The following is a 17,910-nucleotide window of genomic DNA, read 5'->3' as shown; positions in this document are numbered from 1 at the left end:
TGAAAGTTTTTGGCATTATGGGACCACTAACTTATTTGGTATTTAACTCAGTATTTCTACTACTTTGAAATTCAGAAATCTTGGTTGCACACCTTGTATATAAACAAAAATAATTGCTTGTGTTGAAAATACACACAACTTCTATGTAGTGATATTATCTCTATAGATTATAATATCTTTGTGAAGTAAGGAGGAATCAACAAACTGGCTTTATTTGAGGTATTCCTTCTATTCATAATTTATTACATTACAAACATAATTTTAAATATAATTTCTTTTTTTTTCTCACAATGTATTTCAAATTCCATTACACTGTATGGTACTCATGTACTACCTATGTTAGCAGTCTCATTGCTCCAGATGCTAGACTTTCAGTATTTATAATACTGTGTATACCATAAAGGAATTACAAATACTTTTTCATAAGAAGCAGGTTTTATCTTTACATTGCTTTGATACAAAATTTTCTCTTGAGACTTTATCCTAGGCTTTATTAAATTTATGTGGTACATGCCTGCTATTGATTATTACACAGTCTATTTTGTGAGAGATGCAAAATTAATTGTTTAAAAAAATCCATGTAAGTGCTTTTTTATTAGTCACATGGGACTACCTATAGTGCAGTGTTAAACTTAGTTCTTTTACTGTTAAATGTAAGTAAAATTTTAAGTAATTGAAGGTTTTCTTTTTATAAATTGTTCAGTATTAAACTATTCTAGAATGCATCAATTCTAAATAGTGCATTATAGATTTATTATATCAATGAAAAAATGACTGAGCACAAAAATATTACTTCTGTATTTGCTTTGCCCAATTGGTATTGTGAGCTAGTCACCATATAGCCAGTTAGAAAGATCGTTCAGGTTGCTGCAGTAAAATTTCAGTTCTGTGCTTAGATTGGGTAGCAGCAGGGGAAGCAAATTTCAGTAAAAGGTGCTAATGACAAAATTCAATGCTAATTTGTGAAGATAATGGACTGTGTCCAATAGATAACAAATTCCTTGAGGGCAGGAGCTTTATCTATATTTTTGGAAAAAAAATTCCCAGTGCCCAGCAAAATGTGGAGTCCTAATAAATACTTACTGAATCTGCATTAAAGAATTACTTTTTTTGGTGTAGGATGTGGTGTTATCTGACATGTTTTTGAATTTCACATAAAATGTAGGAGAAAAATGAATAATTTCCAAAAGCAGTAATGTTTGGTATTAAACACAAACATTTCAGTTTTCAAGGTTAATTTTAGCAAAACAACAGAAGGGAGCTAGATGATGTTTTCTTTGCAACATTTGTCTATAATAATAATAATCTAGATAATCTCTGTTATGTTTATGTGGGGACACAATACAACATTTTAACAGAAAATATGTTCTTGATTCATATGTCTAGATGTAGGCTTCATTCTCTGAGAGTATTCAGTTTTCTATCTGTAGAATAATTAATCTTTTGGTTAAATAGAAAATAACTTTTGTGGGCTTCTTTGGCAAACAACAATTAGCATTCATAATTGCGGGCATGCATCTACATACCTAGTATTTTATTCAGGGAATTTGTTGTATTTGGCACAAATCAGGATGCTGATAAGTTGTGTGATATTATTAAACTGTAGATTTAAGTTAAAACTTTGGGAAAATGTTCAAGATTTACTTTTTGGTTGTCATACTACAAAACAGACTACAACTAATTCTTTTGTATGGTTATTTTAAAAATCAAAATATACTTTAACTTTCAGAAGATATTTTCTAAATAGTGAGCTAGATTTGAGACCACTTCTTATCATTTAGAATTTATAAATTTCTGAAGAAATTATGTATATACTGACTTATTCTTTCTTTCCTTTTTAAAAAAAGGCATCCTGGAATTTATCAGCATAGCAGTAGGTCTGGTCAGCATTCGAGGCGTGGACAGTGGACTATACCTCGGAATGAATGAGAAAGGGGAGCTATATGGATCAGTAAGTATTCTGAGAGGTGTTGCCTATCTTTGTCCTATTACTAATTATTTTCTACTACATTTTATTAAGATTTAAAAATAGCCCCAAATGGGCCAAATATTTATTCTGGAAAAAAGAGTTAAAGTGCTTACTTTTACATATGAAGTGAAAACTATTTAATTTAATTCTAAGTAGAGAGTATTTTGGATCTACAAGATAAATACCAAACAAGTTCTTAAATGCAGGCAAAAGTGCTTCATATACCAAACCATTCTCACTATTCCTCTACACTGAAAATCTATAAGTATAGAAATCATTCTTCATCTACTATTGAATGGAAATTGTTTTTGAGAAGCATTGAAATCCACTCTTTTCAAGCATCCCAATGAAAATTGGGTATGGACAAAAAAGTATTTAAAACCAAATTTCAAATCACAAAGAATTTTTCATTATGCAGGGAAGGTGAGCTTAGAACTAGTAAAATTCTCATCCTTGAAAAAGAATTTAAGAGTATTGTAATACTTTTGTTGCATATTTTAACCTACCTTTTAGGTTACAAACTCACTGGGAGCAGAGACTAAGTCTCGAACTTTTGTATCTTTCAAGACTCTTAGCATATGATTTAGCAAATAGGAAGAGCAAATGATACTTTGAAAATACAAGTCTAACAGTCCTAGAAAGAAAAATCCTTGGTGTATCCAAACCAGAAGAAATGAAAATAACCTTCACATAGTACTTGGAAATATCTTTTTCTATCACTTTTCTATCTCTGTACCCATTGTCATATACAAGATAACAAATATGTATCAAGATAGTATCCATCTTAGAAGAAATGTGGCTCAACAACTTCAGATCTTAGAAAACAATTGTCTACTTAAGTTGAACCTAAGTCTAACATGTTGTTTTGGAATGGCATAGGGTGTTTGACAGTCTTGGTAGGAAATGTGAGGTGGGTAATTTCTTTAGGTGTTTACATATCAGTACTAGTGCATATATTTTCACATTTTTTTAAAAACAGAATTTGAAAAAATTAAAAATTAATTTCACTAGAGGTATAGCATAGGTTGGATTCTGTCATAATAAGTCACATTTTATCTTGAACTATTATTTCATTGTTGTAGGGAAAGCTCAGTGATGAACCCTCCTGTACTAATACTGAATAGCAATTATTCTACAACTTAGAGGCTTACTGAGTTGTTTGGGAGGCTAAATTAAGTGATTTCTCAGAGATCACAAACCTGGTATGTGTCTGAAGAAGATCTTGAGCTTAAGGTTCCTGACTCTAAGTCCGGATCTTTAGCCATTATGTCATGCTATCTTTCAATTTTGCAATAATTTTAAAAAGGGTGCTTTACTTTGTAAATATCTGACTGTTCCTCCCCTATGTTGAGTGATGATCTTCTCATTAAATACATTTAGATGTTTTATCACCCTTTTGTAATTTCTCCAATTCTATGAAGGTGTGTTTACCTGAAGTACATTTGTTCCTGGGGGGACATGTTTTGTAGTAAATGAGAACTCGGTGGTGATTTCTGTTTCTACAGTTGTATTTGTATTGTTGTTCAGTCACTTTTCAGCGCGAATTTGTGTACAACTCTTCATAACCACATTTGGAGTTTTCTTGGCGAAGATACTGGAATATCTTTGCCAGTTTCTTTTACATATGAGGAAACTGAGATTCCTCCATGAGAGGAAACAGGATTAAGTGACCTACTGAGAAAGTCACAGCTAGGAAGTGTCTAAGGTCATAGTTGAACTCAAGAAGATGGGTCTTACTGAGTCCTGCTCTGACACTTTATCACTGAGCCACTTAGTGGCAGTTATAGTTGTACCCTTTTGTTAATACTGAGAATTTAGAAAATGGCAGGTTTTTAGGCCTCATGGCTTAACAGGTGAAATAATCGACAGATTTCAAACTACAGATTTAATTTTGATTTAAGAGTACTCCCTTAGTTTTGACAAACATTCTCTGGGTTTGTTAAAATGATTTTGTCTAACTCATCTATAAGGCCATAATGGAAAACTATTTGTTCACGGTCACATTGTCTTTATGGAACCTCTATGCAATCTCATATAGGGATATATGGTTGGAATGAGTCAAGAGAATGCTGGTCTGGAGTATTTCACAGGAATCCATACTGGCCTTCCTAGGCCTATTTAGTGTAAATAAGCTATCAGTTATGGATGCCCCACTTCTGTAGTCAGAGACTAGTTTGGGTAGATAATAGACAATCCCCTTCACTAAGATTTAAAGGGGAGAATGCAGGGGAGATAAGAGAGACCCTTCTTCCTTCTCTGCTTAAGAAAAAAATGTTAATTTTTTGGGATGATGGGAACTGTACCATCTCATAAAATAAATATAAATGTAAAAATAAGCAATAGATCATTTCTCCCATTATAATTTTCTTATAGAAAAGCTTTTAAAATTTTGCATCTTTTAACAGTTTTTTCATGCATTTCATTGCATTAAATACATAGGTATGGGATTGGGTATATCTATGTTGGCCTGATCTGAGAACATGTAAGCAAGGGTCCAAGGGAAAAACCATCCTTTTTTATTTCTCATATTCATCTGCTGCATCTTATGAGTTTGCTTGCAGCATACCACTGGAAAAGATGGTCTCTAATCTACACACACACACACACACACACACACACACACACACACACGAGTTTTATTAGCAGCCTAAGTATAGATTGGGAGTTTAGGGGAGGGAGTGGGTTAAGTTCCTAAGAATAGCAAGCTTTTGTCTATTTTGTCATTTGTCTATGTTTAAACCAAGATCAAGGATTTTTAATCTGGGGTCCATGAGTTTTTTTTTTTTTAAGTTCTGATAACTATATTTCAGTGTAATTTATTCCTTTTTCAAAGGGGATATATTTTATTTTATATAATTAAAAATGTTATTCTGAGAAGAAGTCCATTTGTTTCACCAGACTGCCAGAGAGGTCCAGAGTACACATACAAGAGCCCCTGACCTAGATGAAAAAGATAATATAGGAGAGAGTAGAGGGAATGATACACTTTACTTGGTGACTGGGAGCCATGAGTTTATGTAGTGGGGTAAAGTCTAGCCCATTACAGAAGTGTAGAGAGATAAAGAATTGGAACAGTGATCAAAAGGTCTAAGCTGGATTGTGAGAAAGTAAGCAACAGAAAGGAAATAGTAATAAAGGACTAAATATATCCAATTTAATGAACAAATGTTTAGTAAGTGCTTACTAAGCAGAATGTTATGCTATTCCCTTAAAGAGAGACTGTTTGCATAAGATGTGGTCCCCAAAGGTTTGCATGATAATATGACACTTAGATAACTGTTATATAAAATCATACTTGGGTTGTATATAAAAAAATGTACAAAGCAAAATGTCATATAAAACCTAAAAGATAAAGGGTTACTATGAATTGAATCAATTGAGAAAAACTGGAAGAAGTGATATGTTAATTGTACTTCAAAGGATGTTTAAGAATTCAACAGGCAAAGAGGGAAGGAGAAAATGTTCAAGATCTATAGCTTTGACTGCTGGAGGTTAGGAATAGTTGAAATTGACTGCAATATAGAGCTTATAGTAGGCAGCTATAGTTGAAAGGAAAGGTGGTATCAGATTGTGAGATACTTGCTAAGGTGATTTTTTTTTTTTACTTATTCAATAAGCAATGGGGAGCCACTGAATATTTTTTTTAAATTAAATTTTATTTTATTTTCTTAAAAAAAGGTATGTTTTCTCTCTTTCCCAGCTCCTCTCATCCTCCTCTACCTCCTTTTACTCAGAAAGCAAGAAAAACAAAAAGCCCATTACAAACATTTGTTTTATAAATAAAAATACATTTCTACTATGATCATTTGGCCCTGGTCAAAAAAGGTTTAAATTTGCATTCTGAATCCATTACTTCTTTACCTGAAGGTGAGAAGCATATTTCATCATGAATCTTCTGGAATTGTGGCTGTTTATTGTGCTGATCAAAGTTCCCAAATTTTTCAGTTGTTTTTTACTACAATATTGTTGTTGTTGTATAAAATGTTCTCCTGGTTCTCCTCACTTCACTTTACATCAGTTCATAGAGTCTTCTCAGGTTTCCATTTGTCATTTCTTACAGCACAATAGTATTTCATCACATTCACATCCAGAATTCATTCACTGAAGATTTTTGAGCAGAGAAATTCTGTTTAAAATCCATGAATAATCCAGATTCATGCATAAATATAATTAGCGTAGCTATTGTATGAAGTTTGATGCTGGATTTATGGGATAGAAGTATTTATAAAGAGAGTGGAAGGAGGCTGACTTGATAGAAAGCAATTTCTGTGTTCTAAGTGGGTGGTATTGAAAGCTTGAATAGGGTTACAGAAATGGTAATAGAGAAGAAGAGATGGATTTAAATGAATTGTTGAGATAGCATTCACATTGACCATGACATTAAAGTTATAGTGTAAAGAGAAACAAACTTGCCTTGACCTTTTATGAAATGACACAAAGCTCAAATGAACTAAAATCAATGCAGGAGATAGAATTTCTGGCTATCCTCAGACATTTCAAAAAAAACAACCCAGCCCATGTTGGTAATAAGATTGTTTCAATAGTGAGGCAATAAATATACCATCCCTGGGAATACAGTACTTACTTCTATTAGCCAGTTAGCTTTCTGATGATAGAAAATGTAATTTAAAACAAGTAACTTGGATTTATGGATTAACTTTACATTCTCAACCTTGGGCTTTTGTCTCATAATTTATCCTTATATTAGGTGCAATCTGACCAATGGCCTAACAATTCCCTAGATAATTAGTGGAGATGCCAGTTCTGCTAATATTTAAAAATAGAAAAGATGAAATGATAGAGATTACAAGTGAGAAATATGGCGATTATTTTGTTCATGAACATCATTCCTTTTCTTTTACGAGGAAAATTTGGACATGTTTATCCTCCACTATTTGAATAAGACATTATGGAATAGTAGATAGGTCAGCCTTGACACATAAATTATGTAACTAAAAGTAATTCACTTAAATCTTCTATGGCTCATTCACATAAACATTCAGTGGTTCAAGTGAGTTAAGTTAACAAGCATTTATTAAGCACCTACTATGTGCAAAGCAATGTGCTAAGTACTGGGGATATTAAAAAAGTAGAAAAATACTCAGGAACTCACAGTCTAAGAGGAGAGAAACATGTAACAGCAATGTAATTCTATCACTATATTTTGGAAATGACTTGCTCATCTGCTGTGCTAGGTGGAATTTCTGAAACTGATGAAATTGCAGATATAGGCAAAAAAAAAAATCCAACAATTGGGTATAAACAACTCTAGGTTTGGATATCACTGTGGGTAGTTCATATAACATTTTTTTGAATGGAAAGAGAATATCTTCATTAGAACTAATAGAAGGGATTAGATCAGGTATGTTTGAAAGCTAATATCTTTACATGTGTTGGAAGTGGGCCAGGGTCTTAGCATAAATTTAGTATCTTTATTCTTGGAAACAGTGTAAGGCCAGGTGTTATGACCCAATTATTCTTAGCATCAGTAATCAATATTTGAGTATTGCCAAAACACAAAGGAAGTAAAAAGTAATTGCTAATAAAAATTTGGTATTATAATGTAGTCATCTGTTGCTATTTCCTAAAATTTAAAAAGCCTCATTTGTTTTTATTGAAGATTTTTTTTTTTTTTAGTGGAGAATAGGTCTTAAATGCTTACTAATCACATTTTAGCAAAAATGTAAGCTTTCCTGAGGGAGGGGGACTATTTAAATTTTTTTTTTTATAAATCTGGTATTTACTAGATTTCCTGATAAAATAATAGTTGCTTAATTAATGTTTAGTTGAATTTAAAAAATAAATTACTTGCTCCTAAACAGAAAATTTGTCCAATTTATAATGAATTTATGATGAATGAAATTTACTTAATTTACTTCTTGTTTTCAATCTATCACTGAGCTATACGCACATGTAGGCTTCTCCATGCTATTATTGCCATGTATTTTCTCATAGATTGTGGAATATGTTTGAAACATTGGTGGTAAGGGATGAAACTAACTTTCAAATAGAATAAGCAGAATATCTAGCTTTTTCCAGACATAGTTATTAAATATATGATTTGACCCATCGCAATGTAAATCCACCAGATACTAGTATTTACATAAAACTTTAAAATTTGCCAAGTGCTTTATATGTGTTATTTCAACAACCCTGAAAAGTAGGTGCTATTATTATTTCTATTTTACAGATGAGAAAACTGAGACACAGAGCTATGGGGTGACTTGTCCTTGATTGCACAACTAGTAAATTTCTGAGGCTCCAAATCCAGTGCTCTAGATCTATAAACTTAGTCTGTTGTTCAGTAGGGAGTGAACTAATGGAAATGCCAGTTCCACACTGGGATATGAAGAAGGAGATCTTTGGGTATACAACCTCAGAAATGGCTTTTATCAAGGATATGTTGTTTCCAAAGCTGGTGATTTTGGCCCCTGGAATTTGTTTGTTTGTTGTTGTTGTTGTTATTGTTTTTTTTGGGGGGAGGGGGAGGCATGTTCAACTCTTTCTCTTTGCACACAGCTCTTGTTAAAGCTATAGATTTATACAATAAGAGTACTGTAGTAGGTGCTATTACCTAAAAAATCTACTGATAACTCACATAATCTTAGAGTTCATGGAGTTCTTTAAGGAAGTCAGTTCATATTAAAAAGAATGTATAGGGCCAATAGGTAACCTATCTGATATCCAACATCATCAAGAAATGGTATGTTCTAGTTAACCAAATATTTTGGTTTATGGAAGATTATCTCACACACCTTATGAATTACCAATTTCTCAAGGTTACAAACACAATGAAATATATTCAGCACTCAAACCAGCCTATAGAAAGCATTTTTCCTTTGGTGATTCAGAACAAACTTCAAGATCTTGTAATTCAGGATCTCAGGTTCATTAATATGAATACCAGGAATTTTTGTAAGAGAGATAACTGAAGGTCTAGCTTCTAGAATGTTCCAGTGATAAAGTGCTGTATGTAGGCAGGATGGTGCAGTTGTGAGAGAACACTGGATTTGGAATCCAAGGACTTGGCTTTGTTTCTTTCTATTGGACTAATAATATTTATGTACCTTAGTTCCTCTATTTGTAAAAGAAAATAGTTGATCAACTTAGGACTTCTTAAACTTTTCCCACTCATGATCACTTTTCCCCAGGGAAATTTTTATGTGACCCCAGGTATATCAGTATATAAAATAAGTATACAAATCAAATGTTAACTGATAATAAATCATAATTTTGACCCCACTATTCAGTTGGGAGACCTCATTTGGGGTAACCCACAATTTAAGAAGCTTTGGACTAGAGAACCTCTAAAGTTTCTACTCTAAACCTGTTATCCTGTGCATAAAATTTTACTACATTAAGTTAGTGAATACATTGATAATGTATGATGGGAGGTAGGTGGGAAAGATGAAGTATTTTTTCCCTAATTTACATGAACAATAAAAGTGGCTTTCCATGAAGAAGAAAATATGTTACCAAGATCAAATATGCAACCAAATAAATTTTTTTATTCATTCTGCAACATTTTGGAACTTAGAGATTATGGGGGAAAATTGGTAGTGAAAGTAGTCTCTTTGATCTATTAGACTGAGATTTTTCATATATATATATATATTTAGACTAGGTTTAATTAAAGTATTTCTCTCCCTCCTCCCCTTTCCTCTTATCCCATGCTCCTCTTTCTCACTAGCCTTAGTCATATAGCTTACATATAATTTATTTTTCTTCTAAGCACTTATCCTTTTGGTCTTTAGTTTTCTGAAAACTCTTTTTATTTGACTGTTCAAATTTTTAGGAAAATGAATGGGTTGGACTAAATGATTTATGTGATCTCTTCCAGCTCTGAATCCTATGATAATAGAGTAGGGTAGCCAAATTCACTATATGAGTCAGACATGACAGCGTTTGGAGTGGTGTGGCAAAAGTCAAAAGTATTAGAGATGTATACATGTGTATATACACATACATGCATACTCAAACACAATGTATATCATATAGATCTTTCTCTCTAAATAATTAATCTACATTTTGGACACTTCAGTAGTTTAATTTAAAATGCTCTCTGTTCTGTCATACGGAAGGGGTCAAGGATTATTTACCAAGGAGGAAAAGCATAGCCTTTGCTGTTCAGATGAACATAACTTTTATACATGACTCTATCTTCTACCCACCAGATCTTATTTGTACTTATGTCCCCATAAATCACACTTTAGAAACTTCTGAAGCAAGCACTTCCCAGGTCATGGTACAGAGAAACTGATGAGAGCTCCAAGTCTGGCGTTGCTATGATTCTTACTCTATCTGCTGGCATTGCCATGATTCTTACTCTATCTGTTTATGGATGCCCTGAACATACAAATAATTATTAGGAGCATTTGCATTTGAAACTCTTCCTTCTCCTATGGGGTTGTTTTCCTTTTCCTTCCTTTTAGGACCCCTAAGAGTGACTGACTCAGAAAAGTAACTTCCCTGACTATAAATGTAGAAAGAAGGGTTTTCTCTTATGTAGACTCTTATGTATACAGAGCAGTGTAGAGAGTTAAAAAAAAGTTCCATCACCCAGGAATCTATGTCTCTGGCTGTCACATGAAGTATGTCCCCCTCTCCCTTGCTACTTTCAAGGAGACCACCTGCTACTTCTAGTGTAGTAGATATATTTCTGGCATGCCAAATTGGAACTTTAAGTCTATTTTTCCTCTATTGAAGCAATGTTATTAAGTAAGGCTGATTTATATTTTCATAGACTTTTAAGGTTTACAAGATCTTTCTTCACAATGAAATTGTGACTTTACTAAGAGCACTAAGAAAACTAAATATTTCAGTGACTTCCTGCTGCCTCTAGGATAAGATGAAAATTCCTTTGGATGTTAAAGCCACAATCTGCCTCTAGCTATGTGACCCTGAGCAAGTCACTTAGCCCTAAACTATTGTTTTATACCACTTGATACCTTATGTACCCTTACATATTTTATGTTCTAGCCAAACTGACTTTTTCCAGGTGATCACCATCCTATTTCCCACCTCAGTGCCTTTGTACAGGCTGCTTCTTGTTTATGATGCTTTTCCTTTTTTACATATACCTCTTGGAATTTTTTTTTTGATGAGATAATTAGGATTAAGTGACTTGCTCAGGGCCATATAGCTAGTAAGTGGATGGATTGGATTTGAATTCAGGTTCTCTTCACTTTAAAATGGATGCTCTGTCTATTGAGCCATCTAGCTACCCCTTTGGAACCACTTTTGTTGTTATTCAATTGTTTCAGTTGTGTTTAACTATTTGTGAGTCCATTTGAGGTTTTCTTGGCAGGAATATTGGAGTGGTCTCCCATTTCTTTCTCCAGTTCATTTCACAGATGAAGAAATTGAAGCAAATTATGTGTCACATAGCTAGTAAGCATCTGAGGCTGAACTTGAACTCAGTTCTTCCTGACTGTGGGCCTGGCACTCTATCCACTGTGTTACCTAGCTACCTCCTAGTTACTTCCCTTCAAAGATCAGCTCAAGTACTACTTTCTAAAAGAGGAATTTGCTGTTTGTTTTATTGCAGCAACAAAATGTCCCCTTTCAAGTTGTGTTTCCTTTGTATACATGTTGCATATTGAATATAAACTCTCTGAAGGTAGAGACTGGTTTTTATCTTTGTATTTAGCACTTTAGTCATCTGCGGCACATAATTTGGCACTTAAAAATACTAGATAAATTGAATTAATTCAAACCCATGTCTATTTTTTCTTTACTTTCTCAATTAAGATTATTACTATGAGTATTCTACTTTTAGATATATTAGAGGTCAAATAGGCTTTTGTGGGCTGGCCTGGGAACCTAATCACCATTAACAACATAGTTTCTATGGAAAAACACATTCCAAGTTTCAACCAGTTAGGGAATGCCTAGTTACAAATAACAGAAAATACATAGTAGAAGAATCAGAAGGGGAAATTTCAGTTTGTCCCTTCATTTTTCCATTCTTCTTTGACCCCATCCTTACCCCTTCCTAAGACTATGTGGTAGGAAAAGCCTTGCTGAAATTGAAGTGGAAAGGACTTGAGTTTAAATCTTATATCTCCTAGTTCATTACCTGGATGACTTTGAGCAAATCAATTTACTTGTGCTGGCCTTTAATTTCCTAGGTGGAAAATTAGCAGATTGGACTAGACAGGACCTCATGGCATACATTTTGTAATCCTCAGTCTATTTTCCTTACCTACACTAGCTCCTTTGATGTCTTAACTGTTCTGTCCAAGGTTATCTCTATCCCAGAAATGCAGACCCAAATACTTGACTCACCTTGGAAGTAAATGGATGGCTCAAGTCCTTCCAGAACATTGAGAGAACTTATAGGGAGGTTTCTTGGGCATAGATTTCACCAAGCCCCTAGAAAATCCTTGGTCTCCTTTTCAGTCATTGCTATAACCTGAAGGGACTAGAATCTCCCATGGTTTTAGCTGTCTTGTTCATAAAGTATGTTTAGTAGCTGTTCTAAGTCTTTGGCTTCAATGTGGAACTTTTTTTGCCCTGTCCTTGATTACTGGATTTGGAAACATAGGCATTTTTTCTTTTTAGGGGATGGGAGAGCTGGGGATGGGGGCAGAAGCAAATATTTTCTTCCTCAATTCTCTCCTTCCTGTAGTTATGCCTCTTTTTATTTTCTTCAATCCCCACCCCAGATTTTTCTTATTCTTTCAACCTAGTACACCACTGCCAGAATTGCCTTCTTCTTGATACCTTGCTGTTAGTCTAATCTGTGCCTTGGTCCTGAAATCTGGTACAGTTTGACCAGTTTGCAGTTGAACCACCCAAAGAACTTGATTTAATCGGGAACCACTCAGAATATGCTTGTTTCTAGTTTTGAACCCCTTACAAGCAAAAATGGCAATTGTGCACCCACAGATTTTTTTAAATTTCCCCAGCTAGCTGAGAAAAATGGCAGGATATATGAAGGAACCATAAAATGTCCAGCATTTTCCTTCAAAATAATATTAAGAAATGGATTGGTTTAGTATATACAACTATATCCTTTCATTCTTTTCAGAAAGCATTTTTTTTACTTGTTCTTAATTCCTCCCTTTCTCAAATACATTTTGTTAGTTTTCCATGAGCTGTCCATTGCATATTTCTTCTTTCTGATAATGAAAGACCAGTAGCTTAACGCAGCATTCCAAAAACTTGTCAAGGTCATGTAGAGTACATTGCTCTCTCTGATGCATAATGTGAATCCTTTCCTGTACCCTAGAACTATTTTTATTTTTTTAAATTTGGTCTTTTTTCCTTTTTAGCTACCATGTTGTATTGTAAATTCTTACATAATTTGCTGTCCAGTTGCAGCCCTGGGCTTCTTTATGCACTACTGCCCACTGAATGCTCTTTCTGAACAGCTGTTTCATATAATCTTTTCTTTGTAGTAACCTGCATTTTAAAAAAAGCAATCTGATTTCTAGTTTGTTGATTCCTACCCCTTTTCCTGTTATTCTATAATCTCCTTTGCAGTCACCTCTTGGTCCTTCCTTTTATCTTTAGCACTTTCTGATTTAACATCATCTGCAAGTCTCTGGAAGCATTGGGGAACATTGTCAGTATAGAAATGTGGATTCTAATGTAGTATGTGCATATTCTAGGGCCAAATAAAATAACAGATTTTTGCTTTTGCTATTTAGGACAGTTTGAATTGGGATTAAAATTCTGTGTCACTTGCCTGTCAAATTAAATAAAGCAGATGAAGTTATTCCTTCAAATCATGATATGACATTTTATAATTTAGGGTGTTTTTCAAATTTTAAAAGAAAAAAAGAAGCTATTCTGTTGGAATTTGTTTTGTCTGCTTTGTTCTTCAATGTATCTAATTATTCTTTTACCCACTTAGCATTTTAAAATCATTTTAAATTTACTAAGAGTTTAATTTTCTCTGTGCATAATATGGGCGATTAGAATAAGTAGTTGACTGAATATTGCATTTTTTATGTTGCTATTCTGCACCCAAATGGCAAATATCTACCCCTTCCCCATCTGTTATAGGGTCTAGAGCGCCCATTGCTTTGAGTTAAAACATTGTGTCTCCAGAAGATACAATTTAGAATGGAAATATGTCCCCTAAGAGGGTTAACACATTAAGCCATTATCACCAATTATCACGTTAATTAGACAGCTGTGACCTAACAGATAGAAGACTGAGAGAATCTGGCACAGGACAGGTAACTTGTTATGGAAAAGAGAAGAGAGTTAAGAGGACTGCAAGACTTAGGCTGAGAAGGCTTCAACCACGGTGATGCATGAGGATACTGGGAACTAGGTATGGGATGTGGGGAAGATCATTTTCTATTCATTCTACTTTGACAATATTTTTCCCATTTGTCTCCTCTATTACCATTGCAACTCTAAATCAGTGCCCCCCCCCCAATCTCTTCTTACCATCACTACTTTAAGTTTCCTAACTAATGTTCCTATCTTCAGTCTATTCCCTTCTTACTCCATCTTTGCTTGAGTAACCTTTCTAATATATTCCTAACTGGTCAACACAAAAGTCTTTAGTGACTCCCTGTAGCTTATCAAATAAAGCATGAAATCTGGTTCCTGCCATTCAAAATTTTCTACAGCTGATTCCAAATTACCCTTTCAGTTTAATCTTATACTATTATTCCTTTTAACATACTCTATATTCCAGCCTTGTTAGAGGATTATTTCTTCTTTTTGTGTTGCCTTCATTTATTAACAAGCCTTCTCCCCTGTCTAAAGTGGACTTTTTTTCCTTTCTCTACCTCATACCTCCATCTATTGAAATTCCCCTATTACTTCATAGGCTCAACTCAAGTACTACTTCCATGAAGCTTTCCTTCATGTTTCATTTTCCCTATGCTATAGCCCTCTCCTACCTGTCTAAGATAAGTCACCTTTCTTTCCATACTTAGATTTCTCATATTATTTCATTTCATAGTGCTTTACCTATCACATTCTCTGTTGTATCAGTTATTTACATATATGTTTTTATTGTCCCTAGGTAATAATCTTTTTGAGAACAGAGTTTGTGCTATATTTGTCTTCCCATCACCAGTATTAGGCTTATACAGTAGATATATTATTAGTAGATTATATATTAAATATAATTTTGTTAAACTTAATTGAATTTAGATGGGAGAAACCAAAAGGAAAAATAGCTTTACCTGAGCTTGGTTCTGAGGAACAATGCTTTTTATATCAGGATTAATAATCATGGGAAATCAGTAAGGAATAGGGAGATATCAGACAAGGTGATTTAGGAACTGCTGAGTTATTTCTTCTTAGGGCTGCATTTCTTCTTTCTACTATATATATGTTTTATATATGTGTATATATGTGTGTATATGTATATATACACACATATATACATATATGACTTTTTTTTTCTAAGTCCACTTTTTACCATTTTTAGCATCTTTAGGTTGTTTTGGGTATTCTTCAAATTGAGTTTCATAACATAGTTCAATATGTCAGATCCCCTATTCAACTTGTCACTTTATCTGTCAGCAATCCTCATTGAGCCCTGACTTTAGTTAACATTATGTAATGGAGCCCTGAAAAGGAAATACTTATTTTGTAGAATTGTAGAATTTTGAAATAGGAAGCAACCTTGCTTACAGATCATATTTAAATGATCATAGAGTTCAAACCTGGAAAGAATAACTATTCAGTTAACAAGACTTTATTAAGAAACTGCTGTATACCAGATATTATGTTAAGGGATACAAAGAAAAGGGGAAAAACTGGTCTCTGCCCTTAGTAAACTCATAATTTATTGGGGAAGCAACAAAGAAACAACTCTATACATATAAGATATATACACCATAAATGGGAGGTAATTCCAGAGATAGCACTATCAGAAGGTAAAAGGGGAAGGAGAAGAAATGATTGAAAAGAGTCTCTTGCAGAAGGTATTCAAGGAAGCCAGGAAAGTCAAAAAATTAGAGGGGAGAAAGGAAAATATTCCAGACATAGATAGCCAGTGAGAAGGATTCTGAGAGCTGAGGAAACAAGCCACAGGTTGAATGTCTCACTTAGTCGTACATCGAGTAACAGAACTCATATTTAAATCTTGGTCTCTTCACTCTGAATTCAGAATTTTTTCTACCATACTCCACTAGTCCCAAGCTTTGGCTTTACAGATGAGGTCCAGATTCTCTGACTCCAGGAAATCAGAAAAGTTACTTGCTCAAGAAGACGTAGCAAATAGATAGAACTTTGTCTCAATGTTTTTGTCTCTGTATCTCTCATTCACCCTGCAGTCCATTGAGCTCTCAGTTTGGAAGCACATAGAAGGAAAGGCTGTCATTCTCTTTCCTTTCTGTATTTTATCAAAATATTTTTCATTCTTCTTCCTGCTTCTTAGAACATAAATTAGGCGGGTTTTTCTGCTGTATTTTTTGTTTCTTTGCAGTAGTTAACTGATACAGTTTCTTCTTACCTTGTTACTATGGCTATTCCCCATGTTTGCTGAAGGCTCTTTTTCACCCTTTCCTATTCAGCATGACTTTTTTCCAATAGTATTTTATTTTTCCAATAGTATTTTATTTTTCCAAATACATTTAAAAATAGTTTTCAACATTCATTTTTGTAAGACTTAGTGTTCTAAATTTTTCTCCCTCCCTCCCTAACCTCTCCTCACTTCCCCAAGACAGCAGACCATCTGATTTAGGTCAAATATGTGCAATCCTTTGAAATGTATTTTCATAGTGTTATGTTGTGCAAGAAAAATCAGACCAAAAGGGGAAAAAACCACAAGAAAGAAAGAAAAAACAAATACATACATAAAAAGTGAAAATACTATTCTTTAATCCACATTCAGTCTCCTTAGTTTTCTCTCTGTATGCAACTGATTTTTCCATCTCAAGTCTATTGGAATTGCCTTGAATCACACATTGTTGAGAAGAGTCAAATCCCTTATAGCTGATCACATAATCTTGTTACTGTGTACAATGTTCTCCTGGTTCTGCTCACTTCAACTTCACTTAGCATCAGTTCATGTAAATCTTTCTAGGCTTTTCTGAAACCAGCCTTCTCATCATTTCTTATAATGATGAGTTATTCCATTAGGAACATTCACTTAATTTTCACTTCCCTGCCTCTCCAAAAAGAGCTGTTATAAACATTTTTGCACATGTGAATCCTTTCCCCTCTTTTATTATCTCTTTGAAATACAGATGCAGTAGTGAGAGTGCTGGATCAAAGGGTATGCACAGTTTTATAGCCCTTTGGGTATAGTTTCAAATTTCAGCATGCCTTTTTAAAAAATAGCCTTTTATTTTTCCAAAAAACATGCAAAAATAGTTTTCAATATTTACCTTTTCAAAACCTTGTGTTTCAATTTTTTCTACCTCCTTCCCTCTCCCCTAAATAGCAAGCAATTCACTATCGGTTAAATATGTGCAATTCTTTTAAATATATCTCCATCTTTGTTATAAGCATATCTTTTAAAAAGTATTTTGGTTGTGATACTTCTCCTTTCTTCCAACATCTGTCAATTTATAAGATTTATGAACTCATGGTAATGAGAGATCTTGAGGTTATCTAGTTTGCTCCTCATCCTTGTCATTCATATAAAGGAGAAAACTCAGGCTTAGTGAGTTTCAATACCTTTAAAAGTCTTTGTGACTTTTTGAAAATTTTGAATGGCAGGAACCAGATTTCATGTTTTATTTGATAAGCTACAAGGAGTCACTAAAGACTTTTGTGTTGACCAGTTAGGAATATATTAGAAAGGTTACTCAAGCAAAGATGGAGTAAGAAGGGAATAGACTGAAGATAGGAACATTAGTTAGGAAACTGAAAATAGTGATGGTAAGAAGAGGTTGGGGGGGGACACTGATTTAGAGTTGTAATGGTAATAGAGGAGACAAATGGGAAAGATATTGTCAAAGTAGAATGAATAGAAAATGACAGAGTTCGAAGGATTTGATCCTAGTTCCCTTGACCAT

General features: G+C 33.9%; 1 protein-coding gene across 2 annotated transcripts in view; it reads left to right on the top strand.

Annotated features, from left to right (window-relative positions):
- FGF9 (fibroblast growth factor 9) overlaps window positions 1-17,910 on the top strand; it is a 39,989-nt gene that overhangs the window by 10,341 nt on the left and 11,738 nt on the right. For both annotated transcript variants that reach the window (XM_031960795.1, XM_031960794.1), the window contains one exon: window positions 1,848-1,951. In XM_031960795.1, coding sequence (XP_031816655.1) covers window positions 1,848-1,951 — 104 coding nt within the window. The remainder of the gene's footprint in view (window positions 1-1,847; window positions 1,952-17,910) is intronic.

Source organism: Sarcophilus harrisii, chromosome 3 (genome assembly GCF_902635505.1).
Source record: "Sarcophilus harrisii chromosome 3, mSarHar1.11, whole genome shotgun sequence".
NCBI lineage: Eukaryota > Metazoa > Chordata > Mammalia > Dasyuromorphia > Dasyuridae > Sarcophilus > Sarcophilus harrisii.
The sequence above is the reverse complement of the archived record's forward strand: the minus strand, read 5'-3'. Positions and strand labels throughout refer to the sequence as shown.